The sequence below is a fragment of the Babylonia areolata genome, chromosome 4 (genome assembly GCF_041734735.1).
Source record: "Babylonia areolata isolate BAREFJ2019XMU chromosome 4, ASM4173473v1, whole genome shotgun sequence".
Lineage (NCBI taxonomy): Eukaryota > Metazoa > Mollusca > Gastropoda > Neogastropoda > Buccinidae > Babylonia > Babylonia areolata.
Window position 1 is genome coordinate 34,019,714 of NC_134879.1, and position 25,141 is coordinate 34,044,854.

Below are 25,141 nucleotides of genomic sequence, written 5' to 3' on the forward strand. Positions count from 1 at the left end.
TTTAACTAGTGTGTCAGATTACAACATTAACAATATCTGAAAATATTTCATAATATATAAGACAAATGATTTTGAGACTTCTCAATCAAAATACTACAGACGAGATGAAAAACTGTGTACACAAAACATATATCTAATAAAATCACATAATTAAAGCTTGCTCCTAATGTAGTGAAATGTAGCTCCATTGCAAATCAGAAAAATGACTTAAAATAAAAGTGGGAAAGCTTGAAATAAAATAATCCATCAATTTACATAACAACAATAAGAAAAAAATCAAGAAATCCATCATCCCAATCAATGTTCTAAATCCAGGAAAAATTCACCCCGTATTTCAAACATTTTTTCCCCATTCTGAAAAGCCACCACATCCCCAAGAGATTCTCCAGAAAGTCAAGACAAACCTGACAGAATTTTAGGTCTGGTTAATTCTTACCTCTGCCACACTTCCCTGTTAGTGACATTCACAAGTGTAATGACAAATCAATACACACACATTGAAACACTGATTAAATCACAATACAAGGCATCCGGAACACAGCTCTTAACAAGATGTCACGAATCACCTGTCAAACCAGCTGACAAGCAGAGTATGTCAAGCACAACAGCGGTTAAGCCAGAGGCATACAAACATTCGTAGCTGCTGCTTCAAAACTGCACAGATCAGGAATGTAAATCCTGCGTACCATCCTTTAGCTTCACTGTTTGGGGGTTCTTGCACAAAGCACAAGCAAGCTATTTGCCTACAGATTTGTACTGTATGCATTATCATTACCTGTGTTTTGAAGGAACATACATAACATCTATCACTGAACACACACATGCATCCTGTTACAACAAAAAGCAAACAAACCAAACCACTCTCTGCTAAATTACACTTGCTGAAAACCAACAAGAACTGATCCAGTGCATACATATATATGTTTATAGGTATGTTTATACACACTTTGTTACAGTCAAAAAAAGAACACAGCAAACACTGTTAGAAATCCAACATCAGAAATGTGAACAAAACAACAAAAACTTCCACTATGAGACATACTTGTATTCACCAAAGCAGGTTTATGTCTCAAACAAAATGACCAGTGCAACATGACCAGCATACTCCAGGGGCCAACTGTCCAGGTGTCATGCATTACCTGCGGCACCAGTTTGAGCCAGGTGGTGACTGAGGTGTGCAGGGTCCTCATCCAGGCCGGGCGGCCATCAGCCAGACGACGCTCCTCCTCAGGGGATGAGCCCCCTCCAACGTCCACGTCTGCCTCTTCCAGCAGCTGCATGCGCATCAGTTTGGCGATCATGTCCCCTCCTGCACACGGCACGTTGTCATGTGTACAGCCCATGTTAAGCGTGTTACAGAGATTTGCCATTGATGAGTTAAAATTAGGGGCACATTGTCATGTGTACAGCCCATGTTAAGTTTGTTACAGAGATTCGCCATTGATGAATTTAAAATTAGGGACACTTTCTCATGTGTACAGCCCATGTTAAATGTGTTACAGAGATTTGCCATTGATGAATCAAAATTACAATCGACCAATGAATTAGAATCGATTGCGATCGCGCCTTAATTTTAGCACGATTCCCCAATCGAGCTACATAATTATGTGACCTGGTTGGAGACATAATCTGACAACAAACAATAACGCCAGAGAATCGACAGACAGGCAGAAAATACGAAAAAACTTAGCTGTATGAAGAGCACAGGAACAGGAGTCATGATGGCTGCCGGAAAAAGAGGGAGCTAGCCAGCGGGACAAAGGGGAGGTTACCTACTTCCGGGAGGTTATTGGCCGTAGTTTCATTTTCTCCGCATAGGCGGATAGTAGTTTGCACAGGACAGGAATGTCAGACCCCTGCCGGAGTCTGCACTAGTTGGGTCACGGTTAAGTATGTGTAATTAAATCATGGTTAATTGCAAAGGACTATGAAATAACCAACACTTTCTTTTTTTGAGACATCATTCACCATGCTATTTGGCTGGGTTTTTTTTGTTTTTGTTTTTAATATTTCCCAGCACTAATGTCCAAACCACCTCCCAATTCTTTTTATACACTCTGGCAGGGATGAAGGATTGGGTATGGGGGACTGAGGGGGAATGAGGAGAATTTCACTGCAGAAGGCCAGCATACCCAGAGTTGTCAGGAGCACTTTCTCTGCGTTGTTGGGCAGTCCCAACCAGGAGGGGGTCTGAGGGCCTTCCATGCTGTCCACAAACTGGACAAACTGTTCACGCCTGGGAGAAACAACACAACAACCATCTTAAAACAGGTGGCAATGCACAGAGAGTAGTTTTGCTATGTCTGTCATTGCTTCATACACATCCTACATTCACATACTGCAGTCACATTCTACCCCTTTCCCCACCCCCTCAAAAACAAGTATTCTCCCCTCCCTCAACAAAACGTACAACCATTATAAACAGAAACAGTCACAGAAAAGCTAAGGTAGTAAATAAAAATATTTTTTAAAAGGCAAAATCTATAATGCTGACATGTGATGCAAGACATATGTGTACTGCACTGCTTATCTTGACTTTTTTGTGACTTCTGACTTGCAATTCCTGTAGAGTTTATGCTGCCACTATGGAAAACTGTGGTAATGAGCATGACAAACCTTGGATACAAAATCCAAATCATGTTAAAAAGAAATGACAAGATGAAAACACTTCCTGTATGTACACACACATCCAACTCTCCAACAGATGAACCTTTAAATCACTTGTAAGACGAAAAACATTGTAGGATGATAGAACAGTACAGGCAGCACACAATGCAGACAGCAGACTCACTCAGGCCCACAGCAGACTCGCACAGAACCACAACAGACTCGCAAAGCAGACACACCTCACTCCTTCTGGCATGCCGATGTGTTTGCCAGAGATGTCATCCACATTGCGCACCAGAACAAAGCTGCTGTCAAAGCTCTCGGGGGTGAACAGCTTGTTCACAAATGTGTTCAGCAAGCGCTGAAAAACATGTCACCATTCAGCATTCAGTAATGTGTAATGTTATTTTATCACCGCTGTTCTGCCGCAGCTGATATTTCTCTGTGTGGAATTAGTGTTGTTTTCCCTGTGGAAACCATGCTGCCATATAGCAGCATTACTTTTTTTTCTGTCTACTTTTACATACTGTAAACTACCTTATAAGCACACAACCACTCTCCACAAAATTTAACCCTTAAGTTGGGGATGAGTGTTTACTTGGTTCTTTACCCTCTGTGGAAGCCCAATCCATTACTTCCTTACACCTTTAAGTACCCCATGTGTGAGAAGTCTCTTACAATATCCGTAGGATAATCCAATGCTGAGTGTTTAAATTTAACTTAGATTTGCTTCATTGAGTACTGGTGTACTGACTGAATGTCCAGGGACAGACATACTGTTCTCTGCAAACAGTGTAAAACAAAACCCTCGCTACTGAAACAAGTCACTGTGACATCGAGTGACGTCATGACTACATTTGGTTTTTAATGACACAATGACACTCTCATGCAGAAGTTCTATTCTTTATCTCATTGCACTGCTTTGAAAAGCAACACGATCTAAAAAAAACAACAACAGCAAATGGATTATCATTAGTTCATAATTTTTTTCTTTTTAAGAAAAAGAAAAGAGTCTATCCAACACAATGTAATTCTTTGGCAAACACAGCTTTTCCAAAGTGATAGTTTTAAATAACATGATTGCGTAGTTTTAGATATATAACATGATTATGTAAAAATGTTAAATAAGTCTTCCCCACACAAAAGGACATTCACGACATGAGAAAAAACACAATTGCAGCAGGCTCCCTTTAAGAAAAGTCACAGTAGGTCTCTCTCTCTCTTACATCTGCAAGGCTCACACATACTTGTCAGACATGAAGAAAGAATATGTTACCTGGTCAAAATCATTGTCGATCTTGCCACCATAGATGCACTGTGACAGCAGAGTTCGCAGGGCCTCCCATGGCACTTTCTCAGGAGGAAGGTTGGTGCGTCCCTGTGTAGAAAATCAAATAATTAAGTAAACAAGAGAGGCAAGGCCTTCAAGACTCACTTGTGATACACTTAAAAAAAAAAAAAAAAAATGTTAAAATGTGTTCTGTATTTGTTATTATAAAGCTTCGGTTAAAAAAAAAAAAAAAGTCCTAACCAGATTCGAAACCCGCATGTTCGGGTGAGAAGAAACTGTCTTTTTTTTTTTTTTTTTTTTTTTTTTTAGAAGAAACTGTCTTACCCATTACACTATCGTGGCTCCTTAACTGACGTTCTAAAATTTAATATTTGAACATACTTTTTTAAAGGGCGATAAATCAATTGCAGTATTCGCAGTGAGAACGCTGTTTAAATCATATTATTCTGGTGTATCTTGGGCATTCAAAAAACCTTTAAGGGCAATTAAAAATTCTTTTTAAGTCCGCAGTAAAGGAGACGTGGCTATCGCCACAATCACACTGCAACATTTAGCCGTTTTCTCTAGATCTAGATCGATGTACAAGTTTAGTTACACCCGCCGGGAATGTAGTATGACACGGTCGATTCAATTTCTCTTTTATGTTCATTCTAGTTTTATAGTTTAAAAGTTGATATGAAAATTGAGTATTTTGTTAAACTAATAACATGTAGAGCCAAGTACAAGTACTTCTAAACGCCGTAAGAAGTGAAAAGGACTTCATTTTGAGAAAAGTCAAGACTGGAAATTTTTTCATTTCATCGTGATCAATTCAAGGGTATTAACTCGCATGGTTTACAATTTTTAACTGTGAATTCCGACTGGTTCTGTGGATATTTTTATGGCAGTTTGGAGCATAATCCAGTAAGTGATGAGGCGTTCACAAATCTTTTTCATTTCATCGTGATCAATTCAAGGGTATTAACTCGCATGGTTTACAATTTTTAACTGTGAATTCCGACTGGTTCTGTGGATATTTTTATGGCAGTTTGGAGCATAATCCAGTAAGTGATGAGGCGTTCACAAATCTTTCTCTAAATAAATATTTAACGGTCTCCTTCTCCAACTTTCCATCACATGTTATCGTGTATTGTCCATTGAATATAGGATTGAACGGGCAGGTTAACAACTTGAAACAAAATGGCGTCGTTTGCGTTCACGAAGAATATGAGCACGCGCTTTGAATGTGTATAAATATGTGTACGCAATTGATTTTTGCCCATGACCTTCAGGGCTCAGCCAATAGATCTGTAAAGTCCACTCGTCGTATTGATTTTAGTATTTTCTGAAAAAGACCACTTGGGCGAATGAACATAGTGAAAGCCCTGTACACTGAGAGTAAAACACACAAGCTTTTTATGTATTGAATACAATTTCAAAATGTAATGTTTAAGATGAGAAAGATCAGTTTAAAGCAAATTAAGTCCCCTAGCATTAATTACAGATTAATTTCCCTTTTTTACTATCTGCATCAAAACGTTTGCAAAATAGATAAAACTTCCATGCTTAGCAAAAGAAGTTCCTGTTTGAACAAAAAATGATAATAATGACTGCTCTTGTTGTTGTGTCAGAATATCAGATCAAAGTGCCAAGTTTAGAGAATACAAAAAATATAACAGTAAATGCAGTTTGCATATAATTTGGCTTCTTTTTTTTTAAAATTATTTTTTTGTGCCCATACCAGAGGTTCAATATTGTTTTAAACAAGATGACTAGAAAGAACTGAAATTTTCCTATTTTTATGCCTAATTTGGTGTCAACTGACAAAGTATTTGCAAAGAAAATGTCAATGTTAAAGTTTACCATGGACACACAGACACACACACACTGACAATCGAACACTGGGTTAAAGCACAGACTCACTTTGTTTACACAAGTGAGTCAATAAAAATAAATAAAACAAAGTCTCAGTTCCAGCTTTGAAACTGTTCTTAATTTCTGAAGAAATTTTCCTGCCTTACCCAACTGTGTAAACTTAAATTAGCCAGTCCTCATATTTTCAAGACGACTAAATATTATGAACATTATACTTTTATTGTTTACTGGTAAACGGAAAAGGGGAGCAGAGGGGTGGAAACAACACATCTGAACAGAATCATAAAAAGTTAAAAAGTACAAAAAACCAATCGAAAATATAAATGAAAGCTGCTCAGAGCATCAAGGAAGTTTCTATTTACACTCCTGGCCAACAGCCGACAGCTTGATACTTTCGGAGTTTGACACCAACACATATTTGGTACCCTCAATAATCACGCCTTCCCCCTTACCATGGCAACAGAATCGATCCAGGTGTCCAGCATGTCACAGGCGACCTTGAGGTCGGACTCAGTGAACTCGTACTTCTTGGCCCAGCCCAGGGGGGTGTAGCGCATGCGCTCCTGGACAATGGCATGGAACCAGGCCAGCAGGAAGTACAGGCGGGCACGTTCATTGGGAGCCTGCCAGAGACAGAAGGCAAACAACATGTTTACTTTGTTACCTTACTTAACTGGCAAAAAGTTGACAGACTTTATGACATTAATAATAATAGTGCACCTATAAAGCGTTTTCAAACCTTTCAATGTGCTTTGTAATAATACATTAATCAAGACACAAAGCACATAGCAACACACATCATGCACACATAAATACACATGGAAAAATAGATGTGGATATGGAACCATAGAATTCCCTCAAGATTCCATAGCTTGACTCAATGTAAATGTGAGAACCATGATACTAAAAACAAACAAAACATTAAACTCTGCAGAGAAATGAGAACGTACATCTTGTGACTGGTTTGACAACACATGATTGTATCTTACCCTAAGCCCTTCTGTGTATCAGTTACCTAAAGACTTTAATTCAGGAATTATCCATGATCAATTCCTCAGCTGAGCCTGAAACTGTGAAATTTTTGCCAGGATGCGCACACACACACACACACACAGACTGTTCACATAGTGGTGTCGTGTCAAAGAATAGTAAAGCTCACCTTGCACATTCTGGAGGCTGGCACAGTGCTGAAAGTCCTCATCAGGTTGGCAGACACACCAGGAGGCGGCTCAAACACAAACACACGTCCCGCACGCAGCAAGTTGGTGGGCAGCTGGAAAGATTCAAGCTTTGATCAGTAACTCCATTCCTTCTAGGAGTTCTGGTAAAGCTCACAGTCACATGTGCATATATTCATTACATATATTCTCCTATTACACAGGTCATACTGAAAATTCATATTCTGTAGCATTCATGAAACGGTAGTCTTGATTTTAAAAATCCGATTCCATGTCTTATTTTCGGAAGGCTTTTGCGGCTATAACAGTTTTGAAAATAGACAAACATACAGTTAGTTCTCTGTTTATTTGTGTGATGAAATATGCGTTGAGGAATAAGGCATGTGGATGCATGCAATGGTTCTGTAGTACATTTCCTGGCTGAACTGCCTTCATGTATGTTTACAGAAATGCAGGCTCATACCTGTACCTATCTTTACAGAAAGAAGGTAAACTGCCTCCAGTGTGTGTTTAACCACTCTGAACCTGTACAGACTCTCAATGCGTTCACAATATCATAAACAAGACTGTAGACAGACTGTTAATTTTGTTGTTTGATGAACATTTTTCAGTGGAGCCATGTCTTGCATGTGCTGCTCATCTTCAGCTGGTGTATTGTATTGTATTGTACTGCATAATTTTCTATTGTATTGCATTGTATCATATTACTTATCACCACAACAGATTTCTCTGTTTGAAAAATGCGCTCTTCTTCCTGGAGAGAGTGGAACACCACAGTGCCGTGGCATGCTTTTTTTTCTGTCTGCAAATGTATTAATTGTTAGACTACCTTGGGGTTGATCTCCATGGTGAGGAAGAGCCTGAAGGAGGGGTGGGGGGCCAGGTTGTGCAGTTTCTTCTCCAGCTGCACCAGCCACTGAGGGGCAAGGTGCACGTTCTTCAGCAGCACCCAGCGCCCAGACTTGCCCGAGGAGTTGATGGCCTTCTCTGCCTGGGAGAACCCCTCAGCAGATCCTGTCCAAGACCATTCAAACCTGGTCACTCAGTCTGTCAGGTGGATTCTCCACTTGGTTTGAAAACTCACAGAACATACCCCTTCCATTCTGCCTTCCACCTTGTTGACTAAGATGCTGCTTGAACATCTGCTGGCTTACTTTAAAAAAGTGCGTGCGTGTGTGCACATGTTTGTGTATGGTACGATGAACTTGAATGCGCAGGTTTGTGTGTGTGTGTGTGTTTAGGGGAGGGGTGGGGGGTGTATGTGTGCACATGCTTGTGTATAGTATCACATACTTAAATGCAAAATCATTTATGTAACCTTTAATGTAAACACAAGTTCCCTGTCTGGGAGGTGTGAGGGTCAATCTGCATCATAATTTCAATTGCTTGCAAGTGAGAATAATGACAACATCCATCTTCAGATAAGTATCAAAAGTAATAATGAAAGTGAAATCCTCTTTTTGCAGAAGCTATAACATGCATGCACACTCAAACACAGAGCTAAACTCTCTCACAGACACAAGATGAAAATTCTGAATAATTTTAAAGACAAACTTGAACTACCAAAAAAATTTTAAATGATAGGATATATGAAAACAAACCCAAAAAGGTGTGACTGACCAATAGCGATGGAAGTCATCTGCTTGCCCAGCTCAGCAGCCAGGTCATCCACTCTGCTGCTGGGATCATAGCCAGGAGCAGAGCACATCAGCACAGGAGTGTTGCCCTTGATCTGCACACAGCCAGGCACACTGCCCTGTCTGAAGACTGCTCTACATCAAATCAATGGAGAAAGTCTGTAATTCTCATTTTATCTATTCATTCATTTTCTTTAAAGCAACTGTAGGTTGTAAAATAAGATTCGCTTTGATAAGTGTCAACATTCCTACCAGTAGGTTTATCTGTGTCAACTTCAACTCAAAATGGGAAATTGGATTGGAAATGCTTCAAACTACATTTCACCACACACAACTCTTAGCTGGAGAGCTTTAAGTCTGCCAAAGCACACTGTTTCTGACATGACAGCATAAAGTCCCCTTCCTGCATGTAGTCAATTCACCAAGTTCAGACGGACAGAGTTCCTTCTGGGTCATGGGGAAATCAGCAGTATATGCACACCATACAGAATACTTTATCATCTTCAATAAGAATTCATTTGTGGTATATGTTACATAAACAATGTATGACAATCAGTCATTCTACTTGAATATATAAAAGACATAAAAATGCTAGTTTGACCTCATGTACAATAATCATAAACATTTACACGCAATAATCACAGTAAGAGAACAGGCATGAAATACCATAAAATATAACCACACCATTTATACACAAAGTAAGACAGTGGCCTCACACACCTCCATTTCCACAATCTCAGAGAGGTTCAGCTCTTTCTCTGTGATGTGAACAAAGTCAGCGCCCAGCACCTTCTCCACAAAGATGCGTGCCATGGCGATGAGGCGATCAGGACGCAGGGCCTGTACCACCAGCAGTCCGTGAACTGCCTTCCCTATGGCAGCTGAAACACCCAGATATATAACACATCAGCACCAGCAGTACTTGAACCACCTTTCCTATGGCAGCTGAAACACCCAGAAATATACATCAGCACCAGCAGTATTTGAACTGCTTTCCCTATGGCAGCTGAAACACCCAGATATATAACACATCAGCACCAGCAGTACTTGAACCACCTTTCCTATGGCAGCTGAAACACCCAGAAATATACATCAGCACCAGCAGTATTTGAACTGCTTTCCCTATGTCAGCTGAAACACCCAGATATATAACACAGCAGCACCATAAGTCTGTGAACTGCCTTCCCTATGTCAGCTGAAACACCCAGAAATAAAACACATCAGCAGCAACTCTCACTAGAGTACTTTCCAGGTTGCATTATTCACCAAATAACTGACATATGCATAACTTCTATTCACAAGTGTTTGTAGAACTGAACGACAGATGTGTGCTGGAAACGGAGCAATACCATCTTAAGCTGCCCACATCAATCAGCATTTCATTGTTTTACCATCATAATATAGATTGATCAACAAACATGGGCAAAAAAATTGCATCTTCCGCTAATTATGAACCAAATAATTTTGAAACTTTTCCTCACAAGACTGACTTGTTGACAACAATTTCACAAACACAGCATCAAATAAAATCATGACACACAATGAACTCATTCTTGACAGACTGCAAAATCTCCAGTTCCATATGTGTAGTCAGGAACTTACACTGAGCTTTCTCCTCTGTCCAGAATGGAGGGAAGTCCATCTCTGGCTTGGCACTGTCCAGCCAAGTCTGGAAGTCCTGCATCACAACAAACAGATTCCTCTACAGTAAAACTCTCTCTTCTCCTCTTATTCCTGTGCTTTCTACTACTCAGATTAAATAATTTGTTGTTGAAATAAGACCTATATGATCAGAATTGTCAGTGGAGTTATGCACTGATCAACCATTTAAGCTGTTCTGAGCTGACAAAAATTAGTCGTCTGAAATCAAACATTACATAATTTCCATTTGCTTTTTGTTTGCCGAGACATTCACCCATAGGCATGAACAAAAATATGCCTATTGCACTGAAAAAGCAAGAGAGCATCATAATCATAGATACCATGTGTGTACACTCTGAAGTCGTCGTGCCACATCCAGAATATATTTATTCATCTGTGTCTGATATCCTGATTTCCAAATCTGAGGTCATGTGTTACTAATCCTGTTTCATTGATTGATATGGATACTTATATAGCACCTATCCTCGGTTGGAGACCAAGCTCTAAGCACTTTACAAACACGGGGTCACTTACACAAGAGGCTGCCTACCAGGTTAGAGCCGAATGACCACTGCCATTGGGCTCTCATTATTCGTTTCCTGTGTCATTCAATCAGATTTCAGGCACACACACATAAACACTCAGATAAACATGTAACATTTTACGTATATGACTGTTTTTGTTTATTTACCCCACCATGTCAATAAACTAACACTCCTAAGACTTCAATAAACAAATAAACATAAATCTCTGCATTCACCTTCATTTTGCTGTGTTCTAGATGAGTTCTAACACCGTGCTTTTGAGAGCTGACAAACACTAAGTGTAGAAAACATTTGACTCAGAATAAAGAACACATTAACCAAATACATGATAAATGAATGGGAGGTGTAAGGGAGAACAAAGGAAGTGCAAGTGGCGAATAATGTATTTACTTACAGAGTTGTTCTTGACTTCGTTCAACATGTTCCTGAAAGCTGGTAGCTTGCTGAGTCGCAGCAAGGCTGCATTCTGGATATGGAAAAAAAAAAAAAAAAGATTGTCAAAATACAGGTCAACATTAATACATCAAACATCAAACAATAAGCCATAATATTTTCTGTCAAAACAGTTCAATTAATCTATATGTATGAGGGACTTTTTCTTTCCATTTCTCTTGCATGCATGCATAGGTGTGTGTGTCTCGGTCCGTCTCTCTGTCTGTATGAATGTTACATGGAAGTTTACAGAGCAGAGAGTTGTTCTGTTTGTGAAGACCTGACCTGCTGCTGGGAGAGACCTGCTGCGACAAGTCCTGACTTGTCCAAGATCAGCCCTTCCTGACTCCTCAGGAAATGGTTGAACTCTGCGTCATACGTGCCTTCACTGCACACACACATACTTAGATCCAGAAATCACAAATGATTGAATGCACTACGACAATTGTTTGAGCACAAAATGTTCCTGATATTTTACAATAAAAAAAAATGTGTATGTATGTATGCATGTATGTGTGTGTGTGTGTGTGTACGTACATATCTATATAGCCTAGTTTGCATCAGTTTGACATGGTACAGTATATGACACCAAATATTCCTTGTAACCCAGGAACTTTTTTTTAAAACAGACATGATCTATTCTTTTCCCAACACCCTGAAATATTAAAGATAGCACTTTTTGGCAAGGATCCTGTGGGAATCAGATATACACACACATGTACATACACATGCGTATAAAAAAACACACTGGCAGTCACATACAGATATGCATACACACACTCACACATACACACACACACACACAAATACCTTGTCATGCTTTCAAGGTGAATGCGACACAGCTGGATGGCGAATGTGATGCGATCTTGATACAGCATTCCACGTCCAACACGTGAATAGGTTTCCTGATAAAAATTACATTACATTTAAAATGACAGAATGATCAAAGTCCAGGAATGAAAGGTAACTTGTTTATCAAGACGAAAGCACATGAATCATTGACACTGCATTAAAACAATCAACTTTTATTTTCTAACACAGCAGTGAACGGTCCTAGAAGATGGAAAGGTCAAATAAATGACATGGAATACATTTTATACCTAAATTTTTATGAAAGAATGGTGTGTTCTCTTGGTGCTTGAAAGTGAGGGAACTGGTGATTAACTGGGGAAAAGGGTGTTTTAGTTCTACATTAGCCACAAAAATCAGGCAAAAAACAAAATAAAATAAAACAAACAAACACACCAGCTGTGGCTTGCAAGTGCTTGACAGAGTGCAGTATAAATTATACCGTAAAGTTCGGTCTATTGAGCGCACTGGTATTTAAGCCGCACCCACTAAATTTTGGAAAAAATTGAACTTTATACATACATAAGCTGCACCAGCTTATAAGCCGCACTTATTTCCGGTACCGGAACACATACTGATACTACAGAAAAGCTGTCGATATTGTAGGTTATGAAATAAACACAAGCGGACCAGCCGCCGTGGCGAAGTGGTTAGCATCGCGGACTGACGGCTGGGAGGACGCGGGTTCGAATCCCAGCGGAGGTGGGTTTTTCGGCCCGTGGCCGGCTCCTACCCAGAGTTGAGTGTGCTGTGGGCTTAAATGGGGAGACTGGGACCACACAGTCGAGTGTCATCCACTTCAAGGATGCGTCTTTGGGTGTGTTGCTCTAATTACCTGACCAACACTGCAAGTGTCTGTATCTCTCGGGCCTGGTTAACGCCGGGATATCATTATGACAGGAAGCGTAGAGTACAGCCTTGTCACGCAGTCCCAAACCAAAATGGACCTCCATAGCAATATCGTCATCATCATCGTCATCCTCCTCCTCCTTCATCGTCATCAATATAAAAACAAAATAGTCTCAAAGTCTGTGGCCTTTCATGCCCTGCTCTCATGGTGACCTCAGTTTCGATGCCCCTCCACTTCCGTGCTTGGGGTGAGTCCTGTCAATGTCGTCAGTGTCGGCAGATTCATGGGGGGCTGTTGTTTGAGGGACGTGGTGGCGGTCTCCACTCTGGGAGAGACGCTCACTCAGTCTGGCTCCGCGACTAAGCCATTATTGTCGTTAGTAGGGGGCTTAGTAGGTGGTGTCCTAAGTACGTTAAAACAGAACAGGCACCACTGAACACCACCGAAGTGACTCAGCAGCAGTGCAGGGTCTCCTCTGGTGTGTGGCCTCCAAGCGACCTAACATCGATGGTTCCCTGTGGACTGCCGACGCTGGAACTGCGACTGACGAACCCGGGTGTGGCCGTGTACGGGGGAATCTAAATGAGCGGCGTGGGAGTAATGCCACTGAAACGGTGCAGATGATGGGGCAGCAAAAAAAAAAAAAAAAAAAAAAAAAAAAAAAAAAATAAACACAAGCGGGAAACAACACAAAGAAAAGCAAGTGAAAATACTGCTAGTGCCACAAAAAAATAATAAATAAACACAACGAAAATAAGATCCATAATTTAGGGATAGTCACATTTATTCAACGTCATCCTGCTCACTGAATCCACTAAAATCTTCGTCTTCAGTGTCCGAGTTGAAGAGAACCAGCACAGCTTCCTCCGCCATCTTGTCACTGACTTCAGCCTCGCTTTCACTTCATGAACATGAAGGTGGAGGTCGCTGCTGGTTCATCGCTTGCACTGTTGTCTGCTAGGTCGATCGCCTTCAATTTGAAGGCTGCATCATAGGCATAATGTCGCGTTTTCGGCATGATGAGGGTTTATGCTCGAGCAGAGCTGAACTGAATGCTGATCTAAGGCTTTAATGTGTGCCGATTTGATTTATAAAACGTGAAACAGTTAGCACACTATCCTGAAGCTCATCCAAAAATTCATGGACTTAGAAATCATGATTTTGGTGAGTTGAAGGGCAGCGAAGAATAGATGAGAACGTGACACTCCCGGGATCGTTAAAATCCGCAAATAAGCCGCATCATTGTATAAGCCACAGAGGTAAACTGGGGTAAAAAGTCGCGGCTTATAGACCGAACTTTACGGTAATCATATATTATGCTCCTAAATCCTCTCTTTGCTGGTAAAAGTTTTATTCCCATAAACATGACAAAGAGCAAAGGATATGAATTCACTGCTCCAAACCTTTAACCTTCAACTTTGTGATGGTCTTAAATGGTTACAGAACCTTAAATCTTAATTCTCATATGGTAATAGGAGCTTAAATCTTAATTCTTTTAAAGTATCATTTCATTATTATTATGATTATTATTATTATCATCATTATTGCTATTACTGTTACTATTATCATTGTCATTAATACTGTCATGATAATTATGAGGACTGACGGTGAAGAGGCTGGAGGTGATGACAGAGAGGCGGGCAGCGTACTCCTTCATGGACCCCAGGCGCTGTGTGTTGAGGGCGGCATGGAAAATCTCCAGGAAAAACTGCAGGGAGTACTGGTACAGGAAGTGCACCTGCAATACCAACAGGAAGGCACTGAACCAACAGGCTGCCACTGAACACACACACACACACACACAATCGAGAACCATACAACCAGAACTTAGAACTCAAACATTTTTCATTCAAGGATTAAGATTTTAGGCATGGCCTAATTATAACCAGATGAACTGTGCCACTGCGTACGGTTCATGAGGAGCACACAGCACTGGAATCTATTCATGTGTGTGCCTGAGTGGAGATGTAAATTCAAATAAAAATTCAGAAGATTCTTGTCTGTTTCAATCAATCAAAACAGAAAAGAAGACTGATCTTGCATTACAAATAGAAATCACGAGTCAACACATCAAAAGGGTAAACACAAGTTAATCCTGGATAAGCTCAACTAAAAAAAAAAAAAAGGAAAAAAAGCCCCCTGCTCTGATTTGAAAAGAAAAATATTGTTCTTGGAAACAGAATTTTACAATATGACAGCAATCATGATTCGCTTCTGGTTACTGCGAACTCATCTCTAGATGAAAAAAAAACCCCAGCAATATATATATATATATATATATATATATATATATATATAGAGAGAGAGAGAGAGAGAGAGAGAGAGAGAGAGAGAGAGAGAGAGACACTCATATACAAAAAACATGAACTGTAAGTCACAGTGATGCAGACAGCACAGTGCCTGCAGGGTGAAGGTACATACCTGCTGCAAAGCCTCCAGAGTGAAGTAGATGCTGCTGCAGCTCTGGGCCAGAGGGATGTACTGCTGAGACGTGGTCTCCACCTCCGCCATCACCACGTCTGTCTCCTCCACCTTCTTGGCAACCTCCGCTGCCTCATGCTTCAGGGTCTCCAAGTGTGACAGAATGCTGACAAAGGAAGAAGAGTGGTGTGATTAGTGTCAAATGCAGGTCTTTCAGCATGTACCTGATCCACTTATTCTCTCTCTCTCTCTCTCTCTCTCTGTGAGTGTGTGTGTTTGTGTGTGTGATTGTGTAAGTTTAAGGATACACACAGAGGATCTGTTAATTGAATGAATGATTTTATACACTAATCTTTTGCTGTCTGTACGTCATCTGTATGTAAACAATAAACAAACAGTGGACACCAAGAGAGAATTCAGTTATGTATTTTGTGACTGAATAGCACTGCTCTATAATGATGTTCTTCAATGAACACAATTACCTGTCATCATCCAGAATGTTGCCCTTGGCATCATTCAGTGACTGCAGAAGTGATTTTTCAAGGTGTCGCAGACGCAACTGGAATTCACCTGAAATTTTAGAAAGCATGATTTACATTTGATATTTCACACACACACACACTAACAAACACACGCATACACACACACACACACACTCATACACAAGCACACATACACAAGCACACACATACATGAGAAATCAATGAACCATAAAAAATACACCCCACAATGCTGAAACTTGCTGTACATGAAAACTCTTACACGCAGTCACACAAACACTCTTACGAAAATAAACCATGGCAGTAGTAATCGTTCCAAATCTAATCAAATAAAATCTTTAAAGAAATATAACACAAAAAGGAAATGTACAAAAGCCAAAGAGCAGAGAAGTAGGAGGTACCTTGCAGTTTCAGCAGGTCTGATCGCTTCTCATCCACATCAGGGCGCTCTGCCTTCAGCACCTAAACACCACACAGATTTATTAGCCACTTGTCTTTTCTTTGTATCTTTTTCAAATACATTTGGAAAACTATTCCAGAATTTTCTCCAAGGTTCCTACTTTGTGTTATTTCCACAAACTAAATGTCTTTCATTCTGTTTCACTAGAACTACCTCACTGAACTTTTCAAAATCCACAATGGTACTCTTTCCATTGTGCCCAACTAATGGTAGTTCATTTAACATTTTGAAATTTACATCAGTGATACCCATTCTAAGTTTTTTTCTCACTTAGCACTGCAGTGCTGGATTTTATACTAATATTTTTTGGTTTTGTTTGTTTTTGTTTTAATGCCGTTCACCACTATAAGTGAACTATAAGAGCTACTGGCTTTGGCACTTCACCAGTTACAAAGCTACTTCTGTATTTTGTATTCCCAAAGACCTAGTTGTGAAAAATATTGACAACTGCTCTGCTGACACCATCAAGGCATTGTTACCTTGGGCAAGATATCTCATTCTAAATCATTCTGGTGATGAAACAAGAGTCAGGCAATCTACAAGTCTCATTTGGTGAAGTCAAACATGCCCTGAAACACTGCCTTCTAGACATAAGATAAAGTCAATATTCCATAAACTGAAGAAAAAACCCAATATACATATTGACAGATAGAGGCCCTGATAATCCCCTTGACTCATTCTATACTGCCTGATGACTTCCTTCATTATACTCTCCCTACTGGCCGTTTGTTTATGTTACAAGAAAAATATCTATAAAAGATTGCAATTACATACAGCTGTGAAATTCTGTGGTAATATAAAGAATAGAATGGACTAACATTCAGCAAAGCTTCAAAACACTCATTTAATTATTGACTGACTGATCATATTTTGAAAGAAATCTGTGTTTTTCACAACTAACATAAAGGGGGCTCATATAACAGATATTTTACAAGTGTGGTCTTTTGTAACCATAGACACATCCCAATTGTAGCAATTGAATGGGCAAATGCATATGCACAATGGATATCCACTATAGAATCAGTCTGCATTCGACTTTGAGCCACAGTACTTGCCGAAGCTGAAGGAGACACCATCTTGTCAAGCGAGTGAGCAAGTATGCTCACATGTATTGTACTCAAACAAAACCTACTTCGGGAGGTTATCAGCTACTTTCTTTTTTTCCGCATAAGCGGGTTAGTAGTTTGCACAGGACAGGAATCAGACCCCTGCCGGAGTCTGTACTAGCGGGTCACAGTTAAGTATGTGCAATTAAAAGGCATTTTCAGCCACAATAAAAGTACAGGTGCACTCTTGGGCGACTGTATAGCAGAGCTGTGCTGTTTAGTTTCGTACAAAACCGTTAACCAATGATACAAATTTTTAAACTCACGGTACGCTATAGCATACCACAGTAACAAAGTGTTGTGCGCATGAAGTACGCTATAGCATACCTTAGTATAGAAAGAGTTAATATGGATACTGCACTGTCACACTGAAGGAAACACTGTTCAAAGTACAAACATTATTTGGGTAACAAGGACATGTTCAGTTACAAATGATAAAGAAATCTAAACAATACACTTGAAAACATTTTAGTGGAAAATTAGTCATTCTGTTGTTGTTTTTTTCCCTCAAGTGTAATATCAACAGAGAAAACAGATGAGTTACCTGATTGAGGCACTGGCTCTGAAGACTGCTGCGAGTGACAGTGAAGTTCACAAAGGTCACACGGGAGCAAAGGTCAGGTGGGAAGTCAGTCTGTTCAGACATATACATTCTTTAAATTCAAAGTTTATCAGTATTATCAAAACACAAAAGTTGCTACCATCCATGTACAAAACATTCTAATAAAAGCATACTATCATTTGACAACAAAGTGACACACATATGTTAAGGAATGGCATTTTCTGATCTTTTACCAGGTAGTTTATTCTTATCTCAGTTAGCTGCTAGCTCTGCGCCATGTCAATTGCAAGTTATCTCATGGCCATTGTTTCTCACTGTCTCTCTCTCTTTTTTTCAAACATATAAAATCAACTTTATGCTTTTTGTTTCTCTTTCTCTCTTTTTTTATGAAGGAGGGTGGGGGTGGGTCGGGGAAGGGGAACATATAAAATATACTAATAAAAATCAGACTGTATTCAAACTGTGACTCAGAAGAAATGCTAAACTCTGTGATACACCAAAAAAAAACAACTACTGGCCGCAACTATATTCTACTTCTCCACTTGGGTGGCACTGCTTTTTACACAGGACAGGTATCACACACCTGCCAGAATCTGGGTCACTGTATAGCATGTGCATTAAAACCAATAATTTATCATTCAAGACATCCCAGAATGTGATGGACCTGGCAGTGGCAGACACTTACATTGGGGTCTCTGGTGGCCAGGAAGATGGTGAAGGAAGGCGAGAGATCGATGTCCTGGTCGCCAAGGGTGATCAACACACGGCCACCTGTGCGCCTCAGCTCTCGGTTCAGCACAGGGTTCAGGATGGGGTCATAGCTCTCCACGTCCTGTGATTCATCACAGGGGAAAACAACACTGTACCTGGGCTTGATCTGAACTTGTATGAGTGATAATATTCTGATGCTAACAGTGTTACTCTTGTATGTGTACCGAAGATTTACATTGCTCCTGCTGCTCGAACTTGTATGAGTGATAATATTCTGATGCTAACAGTGTTATTCTTGTATATATACCGAAGATTTACACTGCTCCTGCTGTATTAATTACCATGGTGACCTGTCTGTTGTCTGCATTTTTTTTAATCTTCTTCTTGTGCACACATTAAAAATACATTTCACTACATTCATTTAGAAAAAAACAAACAAACAAAAAAAAACAAACCCAAACGATGTTAAGGATTCATATTAAACCAGTTATGTTCTCAAATCATCATCTTACATGTTGCTTACAGGGGCTGGTGCACGTGGTGTGATGAGCTTGGCTGTTGAAGTATGTGGCATGTGGTGTTTGTGTCGGTGTGAATGTGAAAGAAGAGACTTGTTTGAACAGGCCATGTTACATCATCTCCTTGTCAGTTGACAAAATAGAATCAGAACTCTTCCTTAACCTTCTGAAAATAATGATCAACCTGGGTTATCTTCTTAACTGGTGACTACACATGTGCGTGAATGCTAGTGGGCATGCATCCATACACACCTTTCTCTTTCTCCTTTTTTATACTTCTATACATACTTTTCTCTTTCTTCTTTTTCATACTCTTCTATAACCATTTGTGTATGTCTTTTGATGCAATATCTGCATTAAACCATGTGTATTTTGTATAAAGCTTGGATCTGATGCATAAGCACTCAATAAATAACAAATTATTATTATCATTACTATTTAACTTGTTAAGGTTTTGCTTTGGTTCTGACCTGCACCAGCAGGGGGTTTCCAAACCGAAGAGCACTCTCCAAGTTCTTGCGGAAAGCATCATCCAGGAAACTGTAGGGGGGAAAAGAGAAAGCAATCACAATATCTATATGCAGCACTTTCCATCTGAACACAATATCACTTCAGAGATAAAGATGGGTAACAGAACAGGAGAGGGGGGAGTAAATGGGAAGGAGCAGAATCTATCTGCAATCTCTTGAACTTGATAGTTGTGTGTCTACTCAAGCCGAACATGCTTGACAAGGAGTAGAATTCTTGGCAGTGTTATATAAGCAGCAACTAAAGAAAGTCAAGTCTATTTTCATTCACACAAACTTAAAACATAACTTCTTTTTTTTAATCTGTGAAAAATTTTGAAAGCAATATCCACCTGAGTAAGCCACAAAACAACAATATTTATACTGCATATCTCCACACTCTGCTCTTCCACGTCTGGCCTTAATATCTGTACTACCAACTACCATTTTGCACAAAAGCCCTTCCCCTCCCTTCCCTCTTCCTGGTCTACTCTTTCCCTGGCTTTCTATATGCATGTTTGTATAAGACTTATCTTTCATTCCTCTGATTCACGGCTGTTCATGCATGTGAATGACTTGTGTGTAAGTGGTTTGATTTGTCTCTGCATAAGATTCAATGCAATATAAGTATTTATAATTATTAGTTGTTGTTTTTGTTGTTGTTGTTTTTCCCTAGGTGGCTTAAACTTCCATGACACTGTCGCTCCAGACTCAGACCTGGTCTTGTTGATACTGCGTTCACGGTACTCGTTCATGAGGAACTCTGTGGCCTGGCCAGAGGGATCCACAATGAGGGGGTAGCGGTTGAACCTCTTCAGCATGATGGCATTCTCCGTGCACAGTTCGTCTGTTGGCAGAGCGTTGGCCTGCCAGTTGAGGCGCTCATCCGCGTTGGACAGGTACTGTTAAACAAAGCACAGCACTTTCAGTCAGTACCAAACAACATACTTTCTATCTGGTGGGTGCTCCATAAGAAGGACCAACAGAAACCTCAAGTTTTCCTGCCCATAGCCACACACTCAACTCTGGGTAGAAGCCAGCCACAGGCACACACACAAAAAAAAAACCAACAACCAAGAAAACACCACTTCTGATGGGATTTGAACCTGCATCCTCCCAGCCATCATTTCGCAACATGAACCAGTTGGCCACAGTGACTGGTCTGCCTAACCCCCTTGGCTGCTACTGACAAATATGCTCACCAGTGTCATCACCCTGTCATAAAAGTAGCTGCTTTCGTTTTCCCCGCATAGGCGGTATCAGTTTGCACAGGACAGGAATGTCAGACCCCTGCTGGAGTCTGCACTAGTGGGTCACGGTTAAGTATGTGTTGTTAAAACAGGCTTTAAAAAGGTCTGGTTAATAGTCACCATCCTTTTATTTTGACTCTTTCCTCTTGGAATGGCATTTTGCTTGTTTAGAAAAATCAACTGTTATCACTTTAGAGTACACAATCAGTTGTTTCACTTCAAATTCATGCTACACTGATTTCATTCTACCTAGGCTCAGCAGTCAAGGGGTACAAGTCAGGGCTGATTTAAAATTTAAAAAAAAACAAAAAAAACCCCATTCATTCAGAGGAAAACCCCAAACACCAACACCATGAAAAAAAAAACAAGAACCAGTGCCTGCTCACCTCAGTACGGGCCAGGTCAGGCCTGAACTGGATCATGGCCTGGTGAAGGTGGTTGCACCAGTTGCCAAACAGGTTCTGTCGCATCTGCTGGTCAAAGTAACCTGCACACACCAACACCACGTCATCCACACATAGACCCTTTACAAAACACAGGCACACCACCTTATCACTGATGTTAACTGTGTTGTACAGTTTGGCAGAGCCACATACCTAGCCCTTTGATGAATGAAAGTCAGATTCTGGAGTCTATCACAATGTTTGGGGATTTGTTTGAACACAAACATTACAATACACTTTCTCTTCCAAGAATGGAGTATGGCTGCCTTTATACACACACATGTTTGTACATGTTTCTGTTTTTGTTTTACATTTTTAATACATAGTGTGAGAGAACAAGAGAGATAAAGACACAGAGAGACAGACAGAGACAGAGACAAATGAAAAGTCCACTTGTGTCAGTGTGTGAGCTATTCCCATGACTACAGAAGATTTTAATAACTCCAGAGCACAGTGAATCTGATGCCAAGCAAGACTTACAAAAAATCAAATATGACTTAATTCAGAGCCTACACAAAGAAACTGCTGAAATACATTATAATTTGTTTACTGGAAGTGATAAATTCCAGGAGATATCCAAAGATGTATATGGATGAACAAAATTATTCTCTTTTCCATTAACAAGCTAAGACATTATCATTTTAGAAAAAAACAACAAAAACTCGTCACCAATTATATCAAGAAAAAAATCATTACCAATCATTATGAAAAACACAACACCAATCATCTTCACTACAGACCAGTTTCTCATCAATGAAACAAAAGCCAAGCCATACCAGCATAAGCCATGAAGGCGGCAGACAGCAGGACGTCTCCAATGATGGTGGCCATCTGCTGTTTGAAGGTCTCACTGCCAGCCTCCCACCGCTGCTTCTCATTGCCCAGGCTGTTCAGCAGTGCCACACTGCGCTCCACCTACACACACACACACACACACACAATGACATTCTGTCCTGAAAACATATACATTTTATCATGTTTATTCAACATATTGCCAGGCATTGCCATTTTATCCATATTTTCATGTGAATTAATGTCTTGCTATCTGTAAACCTTTTCAGAAAAAGGCTCAGAACTGGAATTCTGTCATTATGTTCATACTTTTTGGATTTTCGTGCAATGGACACACACTGAACTGTTACCTGCGCTTATGTCCAGATGCTAATAAAACACAACTGCACTTTTTGTTGTATGTCCAAAGTTCACTCCTTTGCATACTCAAGTTGTATTTGGTAATTACAGGCATCCTGTATGCTAGCACTGCTTCTCTCAAGTGGAAACAATTGTAAGACTTAGTAAATTAAAGTTTGTGTACAAAACATACACAGTAAGAAAAAAAAAAGCACTATAAATGTGTTCAATAATGGTATCAAGTACCATCATGCATGTGAACTCCATTTGAAAGGACCAAAAGCCTAATAAAAAAAAAAGAAAAAAAAAGAAAAAAAGTCAAGTTTAATTTACCTTGACTTTACTTTGACATACACATGTATTTGTGCTTAAGGAGAAAAGGAACACCCATTTGATCATACTTTAATGGGAAAAGAAAGCTAGCAGTTTAAATTCATTGGATTTTTTTTTCATCAATTAAAATTCTGAAGTCTCCCCAACACTTAGCTCATTTTTCAAAGCGTGATCCATTTCAGTATGAAACCAAAGAGACAACCGTCATCGAAAAATTAAGACGCAGAAGAAACAAAAGAATGGCACTGAACAGGATGCAAACTATTCAGCCCCCATGGTGGAATACCGACACAGAGAGAGCCTGGATAGAAAAACATGCGGCTGTCAAACTTTGGCAAAAAGAAAGAACAAAACCATCTCCGGACAAAGATATTGAAACAAAAATGAAAGAAAAAACTAAACAGTTTGAAGTCACTGCTCAAGAGGCCAAAAATGACAAGTGGAAACAGTTTTGCGAGGCACTCAGTTATGACACAACATTGACAGAGTTCTGGCAATTTTATCGTCGCATGGAAGGGAAAACGTGCACAACAACAACCCCAGACATGTTAGACACTGACGGAACCAAGCTTAAGACAAATGAAGAAAAAGGATCTGCCTTGCTCAAACGTTTCATACAACAGAGTGATCAAAGAAACTTAGATGAGAAAAAGAAATATGTTGAGGAGTTAAACCAAACCCTTATGCAGACTGGACCCGATGATGACTTGACAATGGATGATCTAAACGAGGCAATAGCTAAATGCAAGAAAGAATCGGCTCCTGGCCCAGACAAAGTTCGTTACTCAGACATCAAGGAGCTATCGGAAAAAGACAGAAGCAAACTTTTCAATCTATACCAAAACAGTTTCCACAATGGACAGGTGCCGGAGGACTGGACACACAGCTTCTTAAAACCCATACCAAAACCAGGAAAGGACCATCGTCAGGTAAGCGGCTACCGGATCCTAACCATGCAAAACATTGTTGGAAAGCTCATGGAACGCATGATAGCCAGGAAACTTGCAAGGGATCTTGAACACAGGCACATTCTCCCTTCAAATCAAGGTGGTTACAGAACAGGCAAGTCCACATGGGAAAATGCAGCTGCCTTTGCATATGAGGTGTATGAAGGATTTCAAAGAAAAGAAGAAACACTAGCAGTAGCAATTGACCTTGAAGATGCCTACAATAAAGTCCAGTTTGCGCACCTCATGGAGCTGCTACTAAGGTATGGAGTAAGTTTGACACTGACAAGATGGATAGCAGCAGCGCTTCAGGAAAGAACCGTCGTCCTACGCCTCGGAGATTGGATGTCTGCACCTTCTAAACTATCCATGGGACTGCCACAAGGGTCTCCACTCTCTCCTGTCCTCTACAATGTCTACACGAAGGGCCTTGCAGACTTAAACAACAATGGAATTGCTCGGGTGCTTACCCTTGCGGATGACGGCCTGGTCTTCAAAACTTCGAAAAATGCTCAGGAAAGAACTGAAGCCGTCCAGAAACAACTAAACAATATTGCTCAATGGTGCAAAGACACAGGATCTTCCATCAATCCAGCGAAAGCCCAAACGTTGCTGTGCACCCTCAACAACAAAACCGCGAGCAAATCACCACCTTCTGTGTCATTCGATGGGATTCAAATTGAGAAAACTGAATGCCTACGCTACCTAGGAATACACTTCGACAGGATGCTGACCTTCAGAAAACATACGGAAAACACTGTTCTCAAATGCAAAAAGGGCCTTTCAGTCTTAAAAGCAATGGCAACCAAAGGAATTGAACAACGCCACCTCTTCCTGCTATACCAATCACTCGTCCTCAGTGTGATCGACTACGGACTTGGGCTAACAACACCGTCTCAAAGCAACCTCCTAAAATTAGAAAGAGTCCAAAATGAAGCTATGAGGCTGATCCTTGGAACAACAAAAGACACGCCCACAGAAACCATGCGATACCTGCTTGACCTTCCTTCAGTGCAGGCCAGAAACAAGTTAGAACAGGTCAAGACCTACTTCAAAGCATTAGAAAACCCTCAAAACCCACTGCATGACGCAGTCAAAGAACCAAAAGGCAGCCGTCTAGGACGAGGAAGATCATGGATGGGGCAAGCAGAAGACACAATCCAGCTAGTATGCCGACTTCAAGACCTGAAAGAAACAAAAGAATGGGAGAAAAACCCCGAAAACCTCAACCATCTATTCAACACAGTCATTTCACCCACTCTAGGAAGACATTGTCGGGAATGGCCAGAGGGCAAAACTGATGCGGAAGTGAAGCTGCTTATAGAAGAAAACAGTAAAGAAGAGGACATCATCATATACACAGATGGCT

General features: G+C 40.3%; 1 protein-coding gene across 7 annotated transcripts in view; it reads right to left on the reverse strand.

The window, feature by feature from the left end:
* LOC143281098 (cytoplasmic dynein 1 heavy chain 1-like) overlaps window positions 1–25,141 on the reverse strand; it is an 89,792-nt gene that overhangs the window by 8,102 nt on the left and 56,549 nt on the right. For 4 of the 7 annotated variants that reach the window (XM_076586051.1, XM_076586052.1, XM_076586049.1 and 1 more), the window contains exons 63-85: window positions 22,138–22,276; window positions 21,305–21,405; window positions 20,386–20,570; window positions 19,633–19,702; window positions 18,619–18,765; window positions 17,916–18,005; window positions 16,207–16,267; window positions 15,788–15,875; window positions 15,306–15,471; window positions 14,491–14,622; window positions 11,996–12,090; window positions 11,471–11,573; window positions 11,148–11,219; window positions 10,170–10,245; window positions 9,288–9,448; window positions 8,551–8,662; window positions 7,760–7,944; window positions 6,912–7,025; window positions 6,205–6,375; window positions 3,884–3,985; window positions 2,847–2,968; window positions 2,133–2,236; window positions 1,140–1,309 (exon numbers count right to left, since the gene is read on the reverse strand). In XM_076586051.1, the coding sequence (XP_076442166.1) occupies window positions 1,140–1,309; window positions 2,133–2,236; window positions 2,847–2,968; window positions 3,884–3,985; window positions 6,205–6,375; window positions 6,912–7,025; window positions 7,760–7,944; window positions 8,551–8,662; window positions 9,288–9,448; window positions 10,170–10,245; window positions 11,148–11,219; window positions 11,471–11,573; window positions 11,996–12,090; window positions 14,491–14,622; window positions 15,306–15,471; window positions 15,788–15,875; window positions 16,207–16,267; window positions 17,916–18,005; window positions 18,619–18,765; window positions 19,633–19,702; window positions 20,386–20,570; window positions 21,305–21,405; window positions 22,138–22,276 (2,766 nt within the window). Of the gene's footprint in view, window positions 1–436; window positions 452–1,139; window positions 1,310–2,132; window positions 2,237–2,846; window positions 2,969–3,883; window positions 3,986–6,204; window positions 6,376–6,911; window positions 7,026–7,759; window positions 7,945–8,550; window positions 8,663–9,287; window positions 9,449–10,169; window positions 10,246–11,147; window positions 11,220–11,470; window positions 11,574–11,995; window positions 12,091–14,490; window positions 14,623–15,305; window positions 15,472–15,787; window positions 15,876–16,206; window positions 16,268–17,915; window positions 18,006–18,618; window positions 18,766–19,632; window positions 19,703–20,385; window positions 20,571–21,304; window positions 21,406–22,137; window positions 22,277–25,141 lie in introns of all 7 variants that reach the window. The other 3 variants (XM_076586050.1, XM_076586047.1, XM_076586046.1) reach the window with 1 other exon arrangement.